At 41.2% G+C, this 19,856-nt stretch overlaps 2 protein-coding genes across 7 annotated transcripts; one reads left to right on the top strand and one right to left on the bottom strand.

The window, feature by feature from the left end:
- The first annotated feature begins 6,309 nt into the window (after nucleotides 1-6,309).
- On the top strand, nucleotides 6,310-9,779 carry rmdn1 (regulator of microtubule dynamics 1). 2 transcript variants are annotated; one of them, XM_067378188.1, is made up of 10 exons: nucleotides 6,310-6,537; nucleotides 6,770-6,866; nucleotides 6,956-7,040; nucleotides 7,850-8,009; nucleotides 8,082-8,171; nucleotides 8,248-8,303; nucleotides 8,396-8,483; nucleotides 8,581-8,611; nucleotides 8,706-8,839; nucleotides 8,917-9,779. In XM_067378188.1, the coding sequence occupies exons 1-10, from the start codon at nucleotides 6,433-6,435 to the stop codon at nucleotides 8,959-8,961; spliced, it is 891 nt and encodes a 296-aa protein (XP_067234289.1). In that variant the 5' UTR covers nucleotides 6,310-6,432; the 3' UTR covers nucleotides 8,962-9,779. The 2 variants fall into 2 exon arrangements, with proteins under 2 accessions (XP_067234289.1, XP_067234288.1); XM_067378187.1 differs by having other exon boundaries at nucleotides 6,953-7,040.
- Nucleotides 9,436-19,815, bottom strand: LOC137014064 (NEDD4-like E3 ubiquitin-protein ligase WWP1). 5 transcript variants are annotated; one of them, XM_067378176.1, is made up of 25 exons: nucleotides 19,723-19,815; nucleotides 18,522-18,578; nucleotides 18,143-18,241; nucleotides 17,926-18,064; nucleotides 17,216-17,340; nucleotides 16,743-16,883; nucleotides 16,604-16,670; nucleotides 16,232-16,413; nucleotides 15,839-16,097; nucleotides 15,523-15,618; nucleotides 14,552-14,726; nucleotides 14,405-14,459; nucleotides 14,231-14,315; nucleotides 14,010-14,138; nucleotides 13,538-13,610; nucleotides 13,387-13,458; nucleotides 13,205-13,293; nucleotides 12,676-12,835; nucleotides 12,472-12,605; nucleotides 12,148-12,288; nucleotides 11,870-11,990; nucleotides 11,694-11,798; nucleotides 10,515-10,611; nucleotides 10,299-10,371; nucleotides 9,436-10,221 (listed from the first exon to the last, which is right to left on the bottom strand). In XM_067378176.1, exons 3-25 carry the CDS (start codon nucleotides 18,201-18,203, stop codon nucleotides 10,122-10,124), a joined length of 2,679 nt encoding a protein of 892 aa, XP_067234277.1. In that variant the 5' UTR covers nucleotides 18,204-18,241; nucleotides 18,522-18,578; nucleotides 19,723-19,815; the 3' UTR covers nucleotides 9,436-10,121. The 5 variants fall into 5 exon arrangements, with proteins under 5 accessions (XP_067234277.1, XP_067234280.1, XP_067234282.1 ...); XM_067378179.1 differs by having other exon boundaries at nucleotides 18,143-18,206; XM_067378181.1 differs by lacking the exon at nucleotides 19,723-19,815 and adding an exon at nucleotides 19,519-19,666 and having other exon boundaries at nucleotides 18,143-18,206.
- Between the last annotated feature and the right edge of the window lie 41 nt (nucleotides 19,816-19,856).

Genomic DNA, 19,856 nt, shown 5'->3' with positions numbered 1-19,856 from the left:
GTTTAAACTAGATTTTCAGGTACAGAAATTGTAATCTAATGTATAGCTAAATATGTAACTATAGATTAAACTTTATTAAAGTTAATCAGTCAAGAGCAGTAACAGATGCATAAAAATGTTTTTAATGTTGAAAATATAAGGCGTTAAATACTGTTACTTGAAATAATTAAAAAAATGAAGACTTTGTCAGAAGGTGGCAGCGAACCACTGTTAATGACAGAACGCAAATGGAGACAAACTCGTTTAGAAGTCTTCAGAATCGAGTGGAAAGACGTGTTATAGAAAGACTCTAAAAGCAGCCAGGGCCGAGCATCTCCGCAAACTCATAGAAAATAACCAAAACAATCCAAGGTTCTTGTTTAGTACAGTGGCTAGATTAACAAATAAACAGATATCACCAGAACAAAACATTTCATTAAAGTTCAGTAGCGATGACTTTATGAATTTCTTTACTGAGAAAATCTAAAGTATCAGAAATAAAATTGTAAATGTACAACCTTTAACAGATTTTTATGATTCAGCCTCAATTATCGCCCCTCAAGAACAGCTGCAGTGCTTTACAACTATAGGACAGGAAGAGCTAAATAAACTTATCACTGCGTCTAAACCAACAACATGTTTACTAGATCCAATACCCACTAAACTACTGAAAGAATTGTTACCTGTAGCAGAAGAGCCTCTTCTCAATATTATCAACTCGTCTTTATCTCTAGGTCATGTCCCACGACCGTTCAAGCTAGCAGTTATTAAGCCTCTCATTAAGAAACCACAATTACATCCAAATGTATCAGCAAATTATACACCCATCTCAAATCTTCCATTTATGTCTAAAATACTAGAAAAAGTGGTGTCGGTCCAATTATGCTCCTTCTTGTAAAAAAACTCTATCTATGATCAATTTCAGTCAGGATTCAGGTCTCATCATAGCACAGAAACTGCGCTCGTTAAAATTACAAACGACTGACTTCTAGCTTCTGACCAGGGCTGTGTCTCAATACTAGTGTTACTTGATCTCAGTGCTGCGTTTGACACTATAGATCATAAAATACTCCTAGATCAACTACAATATTACACTGGTATTCAGGGACAGGCATTACGGTGGTTTAGATCATACCTATCAGACCGTCACAATTTTGTTTATATAAACGGGGAAAAATCTAAGATCACGATAGTAAACTATGGAGTGCCGCAAGGATCTGTGTTAGGACCTCTGCTATTTTCAATCTACATGCTGCCACTCTGCAATATTATAAGAAAACATGGAATTAGTTTCCACTGCTATGCCGACGATACTCAGTTATATATTTCAACACAACCAGATGAAATCTCTAAATTATCCAAACTGACAGAGTGTGTTAAAGAAGTAAAACATTGGATGACTAGTAATTTTCTTCTATTAAATTCAGATAAGACTGAAGTATTACTTATTGGGCCAAAAACCTGTACACAGAATCTCTCAGACTACAATCTGCATTTAGAAGGATGTACTGTTACTCCATCCTCCACAGTTAAAGACCTGGGTGTTATATTAGACAGCAACTTATCCTTTGAAAATCATATTTCATATGTTACAAAAACAGCCTTCTTTCACCTCAGAAACATTGCTAAGATACGGAATATGTTATCTATTTCTGATGCAGAAAAGTTAGTTCATGCTTTCATGACGTCTCGACTAGATTACTGTAATGCATTATTAGCTGGTTGTCCTGCTTCCTCAATAAACAAGCTACAATTAGTACAAAATGCAGCTGCTAGAGTTCTTACCAGGTAAAGAAAATATGATCATATAACACCAATCTTATCATCTCTACACTGGTTACCCATTAAGTTCCGTATCGATTATAAAGTATTGCTAATGACCTATAAGGCTCTAAATGGTTTAGCTCCTGTGTACTTAACCGATCTTCTATCGTGCTACAATCCTTCACGCTCCTTAAGATCAGAAAACTCTGGACTTCTGGTTGTACCTAGGATATCTAAGTCCACTAAAGGAGGGAGAGCGTTTTCACATTTGGCTCCTAAACTCTGGAATAGCCTTCCTGACAATGTTCGGGGCTCAGACTCGCTCACCCAGTTTAAATCTAGATTAAAGACGCATCTCTTTAGCCAAGCATTCACATAATGCATCTCCTCTTAAGAAGACCTCAGATGACCAACACCTGTGAAGAGACGGCGCCAACTCCTGCGAGGACTTCAGAAGACGCAATCATCTGGATCAACATTCACATTGCACAATCTCTATATCCTAATTTATTGTTAATGTAATTCATTTTTCAGGAGCTCATTGCTTCTACGTTCAGTTAAACTGTTAACAGTGATTGTAAATTAATTGCCTAAATTATTACATTATTTGCTAACTGCATTCTTTAAATTGTAATGTTGACATGCATTCTCTGTAAAGCTGCTTTGAAATGATATGTATCGTGAAAAGCTCTATGCAAATAAATGTGAATTGAATTGAATTGAATTAATGAGCGAATCAGATTCAACCGATTCATTCAAGCGGCTGATTCATTCAGGAAGGGTTGCTCAGAGACGCAAAACAATTCTGTGGACTTTAGAACTATTTTCGTTGGCGAAATAGAGCGAAACCGGCGATTTGGTGTCTTAAATGTAAGTCACTTGATATTAAGTTCTTGTTCATTAAACTGTACGCTGAATAAAATCAATATCACATTTGTAATCATGCTAATATTTGGAGAAAAACTGCGCTCTTTGTGTAATATCGGTTAACTATATTAAATGATATAAATATGAAATATATACAGGGGCATTTTTGCCCCTTATCTTGAATTCTGGGATTCTAAAGGCATTTTAATAGACTAAATCACGCAGTGAAAGTGTGCAATCTAAATATGCACGTGCACTAGTCTAACCTACTAGACACGTCACTAGTGCATGCGTGCACTCAATGAGTGTTTTTTGTTAGTTTTTTAAAAAGTGAGGGACATACTCGATAATATCAGATCATTAAATCAACAATTACGATATCATAGACGATATATATCGCACACCCTACAGCACTGGCCCGATCGGGTAAGTGACCGTTCCGTCTACTGTCCCGAGCGTCGTTCACTGGCCCCGGGCCATCAGCAGTCCTTACTGTCGAGCCCTGCTGTGTTCAGAAGATGAACGGAGGTCTTTGTGATATAATGATTTCCCAGTTTTGGAATTTCTCCTTATAATAATAATAATAAAAATCTATTAACCAAAATGGAGTGACTAATATCATATTGTTACCCTCCATTTTCTATTAAAGAGAACTCTGTAACACACACGTCTGTCCTGACAGCAGAGTCTAAACTCTCTTCATTGCACAACATTAGTTAGTGAATTCAATGTTCTCTAAGTAAGTCCAGACCCAGTTTTAACTGAATGTCAGTCAAGCAAACGTTTAACTTCCATTTCATAAAGGGTTGGACTGGTGCTTATTGACAGAAAAGTGCAGTAGGTTAACAAAATAACTGCTAAGAGACAAGTGAATTACCAGTTTGTAAGTTGTGATGACAAGTCCAAATCTGAGGCATTCTCTGCAGTGATCATCACAGTAAAGGCAGTACCTGCAGACGAGGACGTCCCTCACTCGTATCATCAGTCAGTTGAGCCTGTTTGGCGGTTTTAGTGTCTTTCTTCATGCAGTGTGTTGGGTCTCTCCGTCTGTCATGAGGACCAGGTGGAGCATGAGGTTGACTCTGAATGCAGCCGTCTTTCTCTCTCTGCATCATGGCAGGATGTTTCTATTGTTGTTTCTGCATTAACTCAGTCTTTTCGTTGGAAGCCCTCAGAAGTGTCAGCTTCCTTTTTCAGGGGTTGGGCTGAAGGTCCATGCGTTCCTCTGCAGCCTGGGTCCTCGAGTCTCTTTCCCCCACTGGCATGCACAGTCCATTCACTCTTGTTTGTGTTGGGACAGCTTCTTCTGGAAATTGAACACTCAGAGAATGGCATAAATCAAATTGACCCCACATAAATTGTCATCACAATCGTATATGAGCAATCTGCTCTGCTTTTCCTTAATTTTAGGAGTCTCATCCAATTGACAACAGCTGTTCTGTATTTTATTTTAATAAAGCAAGTTCTTCTTTGCAAAATGCAGGAAAGAGCAAACTAAACTATTTTTAATTATCTGAACATATTATAAATAATCCTCACAAATACATCAAAATCAAAATAAATTTCTTTCTTTAAATCAATTTAATTTTAGTCACTCAATCTTAATCTCATTCAGCACAATGCAAAAGTTATTTCCATTAACGCATACTAAGATCTCTACAATAGATCAAACTTCAAGCTGTCCACCAGGGATTATGAATACATATTTCAGACGTCTTCAGATCACAGACAGCAGGATATAATAAAGCTATATTTTTGCTTCATTCAGTTAATATTGTACTATTTATTTTTAACTAGCTCCACATTTCATGTATATAGTATGTTTTCAACCTATCTGAGACCATGCATAAATGAAATAATAATAAATAAAAAAAACTCTTCCGCAGAATTATCTAAATACATATATTACTTTAAAGATAGCAGCACACTGATCTAACACAGCTGGGGCAGAACAGAGCAGAACAGGAATATGGTTCAAAACTGACTTCACTTCATCAAAGAGAGAATAGCGAGTGTTAGTTGAATTTGTAAGCCTTTTTACAATCCAATCCAATCTCCTTTATAAGATGGACATCCACATACAAAAATAATTGCTGATGTACTGCTCTGCTTTGACACCCACTGACAAGATCGAGTTATGTAGGAAATGTAAAAATTTATTTAGCGTTTTAGGTTTTAGTGCCTTGCAAGGACTTCACTATACAATAGAATAGGTCAAGAGTGAATATAACTTCATCCATTAGATAAAACACTCAAAGTAATTTAAAACATGTGGCTAAACTCAATGTAATTTTTTTTTTTCCTTTATACAATAAATTCTACAAATTTGCACAATTTTAATTTCTGCTTTCTGGATTTAGACAAATTTCAAACCCTTGGTTTTAATTTTAAACATTAATTTATTATTGACCTTTGGATCTCAAATTAATAATCAAGCAAGGCCAGTCTTCTGCTATCGTGATTACCGAGCCCTTGACAGAAGCGACCACCTAACTAACGGATTGACCAAAGGGACTCTTAATGTCTAAACCAGTCTTACCTGCAAACTGGGAACAAGATAGATCATTAATGTCTAATTCAAGTCACCTCCACACCACACTTTTATGCACTTCTGCCGATTAATGCCGAAATCACCAGAATAATTCAATAATTCAATATTCCAAAGTCTATAAGAGACTTAAAAAGAACCGGGCAGAAACACCAAAACTGATGCAAAAACGTGAGAAAATGAGATCCAGGCAGTCCAGCAATGATTATATCAGAGATTAAATTTGAATAAGGAACAACAAAATTTATTAATTAAAAATTATAGAGACAAACAAATTCATGAAGTAATTAATAGTTAATAACAAAATCTAGAGCATTGTATCTAATAGAAGATCAGAATATACAGAAAGAAGGAACAAAATTAAGACATTTGCAGAATGAAATGAGAGATAGAAGAGAAGAAGCAGAAGATGAAGATGCAGAAGAGATGTGAAAGCAAAAAGAGCAAAGAAAATAAAAGCAAAGCAAAGGAAAGCTATCAAAGACTCAGTCCATTTTATACCATAAGCATAGGAAAACATCCCACTCAAACTTATGTTTTGGTCTAAAAAGAAAAGGTCAAATGGATTTATCCATTATCTCATAGACTGGTCAAATGTAAAAAAAAAAAAAAAAAAATAGAGGAAAATAGATATAGGGGTTGTTTCGACACCCTTAAGGGAATTTTGCAGATCTTGCATTATCACATGTCTGAACAAATGAAAACAGACATACTTTGATATAAAGGTACATCGAGTGCAAATGAGCAACTGATTCTGAAAACACCATCGCTTCAGTACATGGCAGACGTCCAGCACCTGACCTCAGCGTGACCTGAACACTGCAACACTTTGAAGAACAACTGAATACAGCAAGCATTATATATAAAATAAGAATAATAAACAGTAAATACTTGAAAATATGATGAGGATTAATATATAGAGTAGGAGTACATGAATATATGAAAATATTGATAAATCATAAGCCATAAATGATTATAACATGAAATATGAATAAAATGCATGAATATTGACCATTTTGGATCCACCACATGTCAACACAAAAACATAGTTTTTTTTTTTTTTTTACTAGAACCAGGTATTTTGCGACAAGTACGAATCATTTTACGGCAGTGCGCGTGACAGAGCGCCGCCTGCTGGAGGCAAACAGACTTTCAGCACAGCAAACTTTAGCTTCATTAGCCGAACTGACCTGCTCCAGAGCAGAAGCAGAACCAGAACTCGCGTACTGCACAAGAACTGAATAAGAATAAGAATCTGTTGTCAGGCAGGACTGATGGCGTCCGCGAGTTTATTTCAGGCTTTCAGGCGGTTTGTGAGCAGAAATGTGAAGATAAGGTGGATGAATGAGCGCATTTGGACTGATCGAATCAGAACTTCAGTAAGATCCACATCCTCCTCTTCTTCCACATCTAAATGAAGAACATGAGTTTAAAGAGAAAGTGTGTGTGTGTGTGTGTGTGTGAGAGAGAGAGAGAGAGAGAGAGAGAGAGAGAGAGAGAACGAGGTTGTGGGTGAAAGAGCAATAACCTGTGAATGTCAGTCATAGCTGTCATTTCTGACGATTATTAATAGAGTTATTATTATTATATTTGTGTGTTTGTGACTGTCAGAACAGAACAGCTTCGCTTCTCGTGGCTGTGACTCCACTGTCATTCCTCATCTATGAGAGAATCACTCATTTTGCATCGGTCCGTGCGCTGGAATCAGGTAATATTGAGCTACAAATAAAGTCTTAGTGCTACTGTTTCTTATTTTTCTCTGTTTCTTATTTTTCAACTGCATCTTTTGTCCAGCAGAAGAAGTTTTAGAACAAGCGGATTATCTGTACAGCTGTGGAGAGACACAGAAGCTCCACCAGCTCCTGCTGAAGCACAAGGACAGGTAAAACTAACCTGATAATGATGTATAAAACAGGTAAAACTAACCTGATAATGATGTATAAAACAGGTAAAACTAACCTGATAATGATGTATAAAACAGGTAAAACTAACCTGATAATGATGTATAAAACAGGTAAAACTAACCTGAGTATGTATAAAACAGGTAAAACTAACCTGAGTATGTAGGTAATGATGAATCCAGTACACACTGAAGAAATCAAACATGTTTATTGTATAAGTTGCATCGTGCAAAAAGTGCATGTGAATTAAAAAGAGGTAGTATATAGACAATGCAACATTTTCTTATCTTATCTCCACCTCTTCTGTGAGGTAAAATCCTCTCGATATCCAGGAACTTCATGTCAGACTAAGAAAGTTCGGCAGAAGTGACGGTAGATGTGTCACACCGTCTGTTCTAATGACACCTGTGTGTCCAGTGATGCCAACATGAACAGATGATAATGTAGATCACATTGTACCTTCTGGATCTTTGAACTCCAGTCTTTATTCCCTGAGGATATGAAGATGATGAGAACCAGCCAGTCTCAGAAGAACACAAACATCAGCAGCGTGTCAGATGATGTTTTTGGCCGGTTTCACAGACGAGGGTTAATAAGCTTGTCCTAGACTAAAATGAATGAAAGCAACTTGTACTGCCATATCTTAAAACATCTCACTGCTGTTGTTTTTTCTCGAGATGCACACTAATGAGGTTTTTTCTAATGCACGTTTATAAAAGCTATACATTTCCTAATTGAACTAAGGCCTAGTCTAGAGGTGGAGGATCTCTCGGTTTGCTCTTGTTCGCAGTGACGAGGCAGAGTTTCTGTGGCGTTTGGCCCGAGCGTCCCGTGATCTGGCTTTACTGTCCAGCATCAGTGCGGAGGAGAAGAAACGACTCATCTCCGAGGCCTTCGAATACGCCAGGAGAGCTCTGGAGAAAAACGAGTCGTCCTTTGCGGCACACAAAGTACTGCATAATTTCTCTGTGTAAATGAGTTGCAGTATTTCAGTGAGCTGATCATCAACCTGTCGTCTGCAGTGGTTCGCCATCTGCCTCAGTGATGTTGGTGATCATGAGGGGATCAAAGTCAAAATAGGAAATTCCTACATCATTAGACACCATTTGGAGGTAAAATGTTCATTGGGTTAAAGCATCAGTGTTCACCACTCAATGAATGAAACTTCTTTAATGCTCATTTCTACAGCGAGCAATTGAACTCAATCCAAAAGATGCGACATCCATCCATATTCTTGGGTACTGGTGAGTTGTGCTACAAACACAGCGATGTATTCATACACACGACTGTTCCTCTTGAAACCTCCAGTAATACAACACTCGTCTCTTTCTCGCAGGTGTTTTGCATTTGCTGAATTACCGTGGTACCAGCGGAAAGTTGCAGCCGTTATTTTTGCGTCGCCTCCGACAGCCACTTATGAAGAGGTCAGCGAAATGAATAATTCATTATGGGGTTTTCAGAATTGGAAATGTTATTACACTTAAATCAGCACTGAAACTACAAATGTTTCATCTTCATCAGGCTTTGGCGTTTTTCCTGAAAGCTGAAGAAGGTCCCGTATCATATGAACAAGCACCTTCGTGTTGTTTTTTATTTATTTCACACGTGACTGATTGCAACTTTAACAGTTTAATATTTCAATTTAGTTGACCCGAATTTCTACAGCATGAACCTGCTGATGCTCGGAAAGACGTACATGATGCTGAAGGACGTCCAGCGGGCGGCGCTGTGGCTCACTAAAGCGCGCGACTATCCTGCGGTCACAGAGGAAGACAAACAGGTTCACAATCACACATTCATCAGTCATATTTATATCGCCTACAGAGTAATGTAATGTTCACGTTTGGCCCAATGCAGGTCCATAAGGAAGCGCTGGAGCTTCTGAAGAAACTCAACGGATGATGAGCTGCAGCTCGATTAGTCCCGATGTTCTCGAACCCTAACCCAGAGATGCCTTAACTGTGCTTTGTAATGACTTAGTTGATTTGTGTACGATGGAGGTTTGCTATTGAGTATTTTAGACACTTTAATGTCTGCCATTAACAGAAGCTGAACAGAGGGACGAAATCTTGACGTAAATTGACCAGTGCTGCTGGATTTCTAGCACTCAGAAACCCTTTTTGTTCTGCTTTATTTACATGAATCATATCAAATGTTTTGTCAGGATTTGGGGAGCAATTTTAACAAATTTACATTTGTGCAAATGAAATAAAGCTAAATAAACTAGAATAGATATAAAAGAAACATTTTATGTTGGGCTGTGATGAGATGCAATTGAAAAATCAAAATAAAACCCACAGGAATCCACTCGCTTCATGTTTGTGCTTGAAAGACAAGAGAGACTCGAGTTTGTTTGAACTCATATATTTTAATATGAAATATTCATGGACACAGTTTTCCTCCCCTGACGGTCAAAGGCCACAGAAATAATGAAGTGCTTCGAGCACAACTGACTTCAGCTGCTGCCGCCGCTTTCTGAGCATGTGCAGAGATTCTGTTCACTGGAGGGACGAATACTGAGCGACAGTCTAAAGTGACAACGGCAATACTGTCCAGAGCCAATCCTGATGGATGATATGTGAGACAGCTGTCTGTCTGGAGGAGTCCAATCATCTCTCACTCTGCAGGCAGCCATGCAAGCGCTTAACAATCACAACTTAATGTCCAACAACACGAAAAAAAAAAAAAAAAAAGAGAAAAACCCCAGGCACCTGATCAAACTCTACAATCATTCTGTAAAAGCTCTATAAAACTAGAGCCGTAAGTTTGAGTTCTACTATAAAATCCTCTCTAATATTTTTTTTAAATTTCAGGCTCATTTTAAAAACCCGCCAAATGAATAAACCAAAGCGTCGTATATATCAGCATTGAAAAGATCAGAAAAGCTCAAACGCTTGCATATTCATGGGGAATCATGTTATGAAGATCGCTAAATGAGGTCTTAAGATAAAGATTTGGTTTAAAATGACAAAATAGCTTATTTACATTGGTAATCGTCTGTGCAAGTTTCATGGTTTTGTTTTACTTGGCTGATGCGTCGCCGTAAAGGGGAAAGACGTTCATCACTCTTGGCCGAATCCTTCAGTCTCCTCGATCGCAAAGAGCAGCTTCTCCTTCAGCTGCTCGAAGCTCTTGTAGGGAGGCAGATCCAGCCGGTTAAAGCTGCGAACAGAAGGTGCGCGTGAGACGTGAACGTCTGCTCGTGACATGGGGTTTCAAACGTCATCCTGTAAACTCACCAGGTGTGACTCCGGGGCAGCCACGTCTCTTTGCCCACCTTCTCAATGCAGAACTTCTGAGGTCCATTGCTTCCTGGAGGATGAAGGCCAAGAATGGGAAGAAAAGGGTTAAAACGCATCTAGAGTGTGTCGTATATGTGACGAAGATAAACACACGCCTTTACGGCCATTCTGTGCATTTGACTCAGAACGGCCGGACATCGGACCGACACCCACCCATGAGCTCGGCGAAGCCGCCCAACGGCAGCCTGCAGGTGCCCGTCACGAACTGCATCAGACGCAGGCGCACCTCGTTGTCCACCTCCTTCACCAACTGCACACAAACACACGAATCACACGCTCGACATGATTCAGACATGACTAGCTGCACCACGCCAGACCAGCTTCCTCTATCAGACCCTGAGAACACTGACGTTCAGACGGTTCATAAATACAACGTGATCTTCAACAGCCTAATCACTGACATGGACAAAACGCAGCTAAAATGATCCAGGTTTAAATCACATCAAATGTAAATATAAATGAGTATGGAAGAAAAAAAAAGTATGTCATGTGACTTCTGCATTCAAATGGACAACTATTAGTAGTTTTAGCTTTTAAATAAATGAAACAACCAACCCACATATATATCCATATATAATCACTTTGATAATTATTATAATTTTTCCAGAATATAAGTCACGCTTTTTAAATCATCTGCAACTTATATTCCAAAATGCTGTAAGTAACGTCAAGCACAGAAAACGTGTGCAAAAGGCAAACTTTTGTATTTGAGCTGTATGAGAGGAACGTGAGCACAAGTTTAGCTGTATTGTGCACTTCACAAACTGTTAACTTTAAATAAATTTGTTTAGTCTTGGCATTTATAATAAATGTTGTTTATGATGAAATCCTCTATAATTTGTTTCCTTTACACTTATATTTTTTCTTTCCTGTTCTGAATACAGTTAAATTGAAAAGATTTGCTGTGGAGTGATGGGAATTAAAATACATGTTTATATTGTTTATAATCTTTGTAAATGTTCTGTTTTGATTTACCGCTATTATAGATTATTTCTGAACGTAATAATAAAAGATGCTTATAAACAGATGCAAATATTTTTTTCTTTCTCTCAACAAACACAATTTGGGTACAATTTATATTCCGGGCAAATGCTGTAGTTAATTAATATTAATATAATTATATTAATTAATATAACAGTTATAGAATTATAATGTTTATTTATTATTAATTTACTTATTTACTTTTCTCCTCAATAAGGGTTAATGGCCAAGAAGAGTATTAATCTGAAACACTGCAAACGTATCTTACAGGTGAAAGGATCAAGAAAAGATGATTTCAAGAGGAGAAACTTCCAAACAAACATGGTGAAGGAAAGCCAGTCGTTTTCACACCTGCCAGAACCAGATGATCTGTTTGCTGTTGCGCGTGTAGTGACGATACACCGTGTTCCTCTGCCAGTCCTGAAGATCCACCTCCTGCATGCCACACAGCATCACCTGCACACACAGAAACACCCGTCACGGAGAGCGGCTCGCAGCGGTCGGCGGGTGAAAGCGGTCACACGCACCTCCAGCTCCTTCTCATCGAAGTACTGCAGCCACTGCAGCGGCACCACCTCGTTGAAGCCGTCCAGAAAGGCTTTGGTCTGACTCTCCACGCCTCGAGAAAACCTCCACTCCGCCATCAGCCTGCAGGATAGAAGACACCGTCGGTCCACAGGAAGTCACACACTCGTGATTATGAAGGGAATCAGTGCTCGTTTCAGCATAATGCATAAAACCATCCGTTTTGGACTCGCAGGCTGAACTGCATGTTGTGAATGAGGGTTTGTTCGCGCGATCGTACCCGATATACTCCTCTTTATTCTCCTCGGTGACAAGGACATTGGCACCGTCTGCTTTCAGGTCATGTGATGTGATTTTGCCCAGGATCTCCATGTCCACTGAGAAGTACATCTCCAAGCCGCACTCCTCGATGTTGTTGTCTCTGTGAACGAATCACATGAGCGGTGATCACAAACGTTTACTGGACAGACAACTGCGACTTCTGACCTCAACGTTCCGGACACGGATGTATGAAACCTGAAGATGGGAACTTGGTGCGTTCGGTGGCCATTTTTTCACACTCAAAAGATGGTCAAGATGGTTCATTATAATCAGACAGACGCACCTGATCCAGATGAGAGAGTTGTAGAATTCAGGATCTATTGACTCCAGATCCTTCAGGATCAGTTTCTTATTGAGCATGCGCTTGTAGAAGGGCAAGGAGAAGCCAGTGTCGATGAACTTCCCATGGAAGAGAGCCTGCAAACACACAGAAATAATGAGCGGCTGGCCTGTAGACGTCAGCTTTACTCATGTGTGTGTGACTTGCCATGGCGATGAAGCGTCCAATGAAGCAGAAGTAGGACAGGTGGTCGGGATTGATGGTGGATGCTGGGTTGATTTGCAGACAGTAGTTGCTCTTGCCGGCGTATTCAAACAGACAGTACATGGGGTTCAGCACCTCGTGAGACAGGAGGAAGAACCACTCCCTGCACACACACACACACACGCACACACACACACACACACACGTACGTCAGGGTGATGTCATCACTCACAATCGACCCATACCGTCACAAACTGGGTACAAAACGAACATGTCACTCGGACAAAACTAATTGTCAGAAGCCCGTCTTTTGGGTTTTACATGTTGAATTTTCTGGTTCTGGTTCTGTGTGGGATCTGTCAAAATACAGTGAAGCTGCAGTGTCTCACACTACTAAACTCAGCAGCTCCGGTTCTGTCCACTGTTCACATGCAAGACAAACCTCTGACAAACAGAGGAAAGTAAATCAAAGAAGTGTTCTTATGCGTTTTCTGTGTGCAAAAAGTATAAATGGCTGGTGTTAGTGTCGTACCGTGCAAGACCTCCGTAGTCCAGTCCCTCCTCGCCTCTGAAGATGACGTACAGACGCCTCCTCAGATCATATGGCTTAAAGTTCATGATCTACAGTAATGAGAGAAAAGAAACCGGGAATGAGACATTCAGAAACTCTGCTGAGAGTCACGTCTGAAGCTTCTGCCGTGTGTGTTTCTCGACCTGCTGGAACGAGTCCTCAAACAGCGTCTGTCGGGACACGGTGATCTTCACGTGGCTGGCGAGAGCGTTGGACTGCGAACACAGAGACATGCGTTTGGAAAAGAGATGCACACTGGGATTCATGCGTGTTGAAGAGCTGAGCGAGCGTTACCTGACACAAATAACGGAAATGCGCCAGTTTCCACCTGAAGCTTCTCTCGTATGCAATCTGTGGACCTTTAGTGCTGCTCAACACACACACACACACACACACACACACATTAGAGGAAAACAGCATCTGTAATGACACACACAAGCTGTTTCCACCCACGTATTTACATCAGATGGAAAAGCCAAGATGCACATGAAATCTTAAAATGCGCATAAAGTCGTGTGCAAGAGAACATGATAGCGTTTATTGTGTTTCGTCTGAGTTCTTTATTATTTAGGAAAAAAGAGCTACAGGCTTTTTATTATTTTATCACTGATACTCTGCACCAGTATCCCAGATTTTGTTCTCTTGACCATGTGATGGGAACGGTGCTTTATTCACAGATGTTTTATGTGATATTCCAATTTTTTTACACAAGTTTAATCGGCAGCTTTGGAAGGAAACACAGCTAACGTCAGACTGATTGACTCACACGGATGATTTGCCCGTCCGCGGGTCGCTGAAGGTGGTGGTGCGCGTGTTATGATCCACAAAGTAGCGCACACCCTCCCTGGTGTAGCGAATCTCCCAGCCTTCGGGAAGCGGGTCTTCGTTCTGCAGCCTGATTCATCACACACACACACACACACGTGATGAGAGCGCACACAGAGAGATCTGAAAGGTCATAGAGGTCAGGTGACGGGCTTCACTCACCCTTGTGTTCGTGGGTCTTCCCACTGCGTTGTCTTTGTGTTGTGATTGACGAAGTAGACGCGATCATTGGTGTCCACACGGCGCTCTGAGAACACGAGCGTAACACACTCACGTTACAGACGAACACACTTGTTGCTAGCGGGAGTGACGCGCCGTCAGCGAGCGCTAACTTACCCCAACCCGGCGGCAGCGGCCCCAGAGGATCGTTCTCAGCAGACATCATGGACGCCTGGAGTGAAGACAGCAGACAGTGAGGGGGAGAATGAGGGTGAACTTTGACAGTGTCAGTGTGTAAATGAGTTAATCAGGTGATCAGTGTACCGAGTAGAGGTATCTCTGGTTGAACTGGTGCATGGCTCCCTGCAGCTGACTGCGCTGCGACTGCCACTGCTCGAAGTTCCTCACCGACTCCATCGTCGGCCGCTGCCACGTGGTGGTGCGCGTGTTATGATCCACGTAATAGATCCTGCCGCGGTTATCCACCCTCCTCTCCCAGCTACAGTCAACGACACAAATCAATAACGCCGCATGAAAACATATTAATTATACACAAGAAGAACATTTGTACAATTTACAAACGCAGCACTTTATTTCCACTGCAGTTTCCCACAGATCCACACTTTAAAACCTCATCAGTCCCGCCACAAACTCGCTCTACAACAAACCACTGGAACAGTGAAGCCGCTGCGCCGACATACACACATGTATCGATGAGCAAATATGAGCTAATGAAACACCTGATCATGTGTTCTACAAACACCACAGTACTCACGTTCATATTATATCCAATTGCTGTTATTTTATTATTATACACTGTTAGATAATATTGTTTTTATTTGTTTTGGTAACTTCAAGTAAATGTTTTAACAGTGTTTTCGTTAGCAGCAGGCATTTCGAAATAACTGAGATAGTGACAAACTTTGGTTGAATGAACATTTAATGCACTAATTTATATATGCATTTATAGGTCAATATCCCAGTAAAGCACCGACGGGAGTGTAAAGTTCTGCTGACGATGCGCACATAAGCAGCTCGTTTCAATAATGATCAACTCAATCTACCAAGAGCAGCACAAACTAAAAATAAAGTGGCTTGGCAAACAATCGTTCGGATAACATCTTCCTCTGCCATTCCAAATAAACGAACACGAGAGGTCTGAAAGGGAAACTCCTAATTCTTGTGCAATAAGGTCAGCAGGTGTCCTCGCCTGTTCATAGCTATTTTTCACTTTTGTAACACCTGACAGTAGTTTGAAGGGTTAGCACTGCAGCGGTGATGTTCGTTGCTCTCACCCCAGCGGTAACGGCTGCGGTCGCTCCCACGTCGTCGTTCTCGTGTTGTGATCGACGTAGTACGTTCTGCCGTGAGGATCCTTTCTCTGTTCCCATCTGAGAAAACACACACTCACTCAGATTACAGCGTCACAGGCATGTTTGTGTGTGTGTGAGTGTGTGTGTGTGTGTGTGTGTGTGTGTGTGTGTGTGTGTGTGTGTGTGTGTGTGTGTGTGTGTGTGTGTGTGTGTGTGTGTGTGTGTGTGTGTGTGTGTGTGTGTGTGTGTGTGTGTGTGTGTGTGTGTGTGTGTGTGAGACAGAGAGAGAGAGTCTGACCCGGACGGCAGTGGTTCCGGTCCGGCTGCTGGCGGCTGCTGGCGCGGTTTCCCTCCATCGGGGTCGGGCGAGCTGGAGGCAGCAGCAGTCTGTGTGGTGGGCGCTACAGAGGAAGTGGAGGCTGGTGATGATGAGGCAGCAGCAGCAGCGGCGCCACCTGCAGGAGAAGAGGAAGTACTGCAGGAAACATCAGCAGCAGTGACAGCAGCGGTGTCCTCATTATCACCCGCAGACGACACCTCACAACCCTCGCCGTTCACTGACACACAGACAGACTCGGGTTAAATGAAGAATCATCCATCTTTGTTTTTAAATATTCAAGACGAGCATTAAAAATAACTTTCTGTGACATCCACAGGAAATGAGCAGCAGGAAGTGATGTGCGACTCTCACCGGCTGTGCTGTTCACGTCGCTGTTGCTGGGCTGTGGAGTGGGCGTGGCCTTTGGACTGGGAGTTTGATGTGAAGGGGAGGAGTCTCTGTCTCCATTGAGGAGGGGGGAGGGGCTAAACTCACTGTTGGCAGATGAGGTGGGAGGAGCTTCATTCTCTAGTCCGTCCGAGCCGTTCACAGCCCTGCAGAATCATGTTAGTAAAATATCAATCAATTCAGTGTTTACTGATGATGATACAGAAGAGGCTGATGATCATGATGAGGCACAGACCCACAATTCTGTATAATTAAGCCAACCATATATTTAATTCCCTAATTCCCACAAGCTGCACGTGTCACGAGGAACCAGAGGATCGTCATTCTTCTCCTCACCTGTTCTGAGTCCGTGCAGAACTCTCGTCTGCGTTCTCATGAAGAGCATCTCCATTCTGATGGACTTCTGAAAGACAGACAGACGGATGAGACGGGCAGCCGGAGCGCTGGAGGTCAGAGGTTAGATCAGGGTTCTTACTGCTCGCAGTGGTTGAGTTTCCATTGTGCATGTGCTGCGGGTCAAACGAGAGCCCGTCCAGGAAGACTGTGAGTTCACCGGTGGACACGACTCCGTTCTTACCGTCTGCGGTCAATGTCAACACCTCCCGCACGTTCTCCACTGAAAACAACAACAACGTCACGTCAGTCTCTACGGTCTCTGAGCTCTTCCTGTTCGTTCTCTCGGCCCATTTGAGACTCACAAAACATCATGAGCCGGAGCATGAAGATTGGCTTTGGCCAGAAATCTTACATTGTTTACTCCTAGCAACGTGAAGATTACATTTATGCAGTTTTTTTTTATTATTATTGATCATTAAAATACTAGATTTTTCCAGTAATTAGAAAATAAAAGCACACTCAGGACATGTAAAGAATACTTTGAGGCCATAGTCATGTCATTTGTTTAAAGTACCAACTGGAGCAAAAGAATTGGAAAATTGGGAGACGTACGTTTGCCGTCATGTTTCCGGAGGGTTCCAATCAGGTCCAGGGAGGCTTTTCCCAGCAGAGCGTCGGCCTTCAGTGTGTGATGACTCCAAACTCTGAAATCCAGCTGCGAGTGCGGCGTTATATTCCTGCAGCGAAACACAATCAGCAGCGTGTTAAACGTGTGTGACGGCAGCAGACGAAACTACGCCGCTTCATCTTCTCTGTTACACTGGAGAGAAAACACTGATTATCCAGTTAAAAAGCTGCAACAGAGAGTGTCAGTCAATTAGCAGCAAAAGCCTGATTGTGTTTCTGACGATCAATTGAACAGCTGATCAGGAGTTCGTCACTGTGTCATGAGTCTTACTTTTCAGATTTAAAGGGTTAGTTCACACAAAATTTTAAATTTCTGTCATTAATTACTCACCCTCTTGTCGTTCCACACCTGTAACACCTTCATTCATCTTCAGAACACAAATTAAGATATTTTTTGATGAAATCCAAGGTATATGACTCAAAAAACAAAACCTTTACTCATCAATCAATGAGGGAGAGTAATTAATGACATTATTTTCATTTTTTGCTGAACTAACCCTTTAAATTAGACCAACCTACTCTTTATGTAACCGACTTTAAAAAGTAATGAAAAAGAAAATCCAGATGAGTAACTTGTAAGACTAGTGTAAGCAGTCAAAGGCACTTCATATCACAGCTTCACTCGAGTGACTCACAGCGTCAGACGTTCGTCCCATTTGGGGTTGGATGAACTGTGGGATTTGGCGGTTTTCTTGCTCTCTCCCTCTGACGTCACTTCCACATAGATGGCCGTTCCAAACCAGTTCTTCTTCCTCTTGAGTTTGGCACAGGAAACTGCCACATACAGACAAGACACACACTCAGCATCTGAAGAAAACACGTCACTTCCTGTTCCCGTTGGTGTTGTCTTACCGACGGCGTGCAGCTCTCTGACGTTATTGCTACAGTCGCTTCTGGAGGAGCCCGTGGCCATGACCTCAAACACACCACACACTCCATCAACTACAGGACCTGAATGAACACACGCTCACATGCAAATCATCACTAATATCACTTGACATTTGCACACGTTGCGTTTCAGTGGAGAGTCTCAGTCCCTGTCAGCAGCACTGCACAATTCTTTGGACATTTTGTATGAAAATAATGTTTCTAGCATGAATAATCACGCATTATAAAATAAAAAATGCAGCTTTAAATGGATTCTGAACTTTACATCAAACTAAACCATCAGCAGCACTTCATCCCCAAACTATCCGACAGAATAAATCGTTCTGCTGAAATATGAACTCACAATTGATGTGCGTGAAACGCCTGTGGATCTTCAGCCGTCACTGTGAGCCATGATTCACTGCAACACAAACACAACAGCTTTAATCAGCTTAAGCACTTCATCCTTCAGAGGCAGAACGAAGACAACGTTCATGTTTCGCCACAAGATTCTGCCAGCAAAACAGACTCAACTTATAATGAATTCACAAGATCAGGAATTTTGCCTCATGGAGTTTTAGTGGCGGAGAAATTTCCCTATCAAATTTAGCATCAGGCTGAAGTTTGGTTAACTGTGAGTGTGAATTTGCTGCTTGACCTTAATGTGGCCAAAGCTTCAGACCTTCATGTAAAGTACAGTATCATGGGTTCCTGAAACCGCAGGGCTGATGGGAGAAACTACGGACACACACATGGTTGTGTGATTATGAACCTTCAGTGTCCACAAGCTTCATTTACTAACATTATATTTCATATACATTATTGTATTTCATATAAATGCAGTTATTCCTGTGTAAACATAATGACATGAAAACTGTATTAATCTGCTGATATAAAGTCAGTGTTTAAATATATAATGTATAGGTTTATATATATATATATATATATATATATATATATATATATATATATATATATATATATATAAAGTGTCTGCCAGTCAATCTTTCATATGCTGATCAAATAATATCAATATGAGGGTTTATAACGAGCTGTCTATCCGCTATGTTTATATATCAGTCTGCGGCCTGTTACCGGCGCTCCGCCGCTCACTAATGACTTCACAGACGAACTAATGAACTTAAATGAGTTTTTGATCGTTAATTATTCATCTGTGTGAATCAGAACCGGTGAATCCGATTCGGTTGTGTTATTCGGTGACTGAAGGCAAATATCCGCCGTTTATCCGCACACTCATGCTAACAGGCTAACACATTAGCGTCGCGGCTAACGCGCTCTGACGCGATCAAACGACAAACAAACACTCGCTGTTAACAAACACACATTACTGTCAGACTCACAGTGATCTGTCACACACCTGTGTGTCTCTCTCACACTCATTCAGGTGTGCGTTTGTCAGTTATCGGGTTTAATCTGGATCAGGCCTGAAGCCGCACCGCCATTTTCACATTTTAACTGCCGAGATGATGATGAAACTCCGCGAGACACAAAAACCTGAAACTGATCGATGATGTTAAACTGATCAGACAAACTGATAAACTCACCAGACGCTGCAGCTGCTGCGAGACACTGCGACTCCAACAACTGACCTGAACAAGCTCCTCCCACTGACACTGACACACACACACACTGACACATAAACACACACAGACACACACACACTGACACATAAACACAC

The sequence above is a fragment of the Chanodichthys erythropterus genome, chromosome 23 (genome assembly GCF_024489055.1).
Source record: "Chanodichthys erythropterus isolate Z2021 chromosome 23, ASM2448905v1, whole genome shotgun sequence".
In the NCBI taxonomy this organism is placed as follows: Eukaryota; Metazoa; Chordata; class Actinopteri; order Cypriniformes; family Xenocyprididae; genus Chanodichthys; species Chanodichthys erythropterus.
This window is presented reverse-complemented; position numbering and strand designations above follow the sequence as displayed.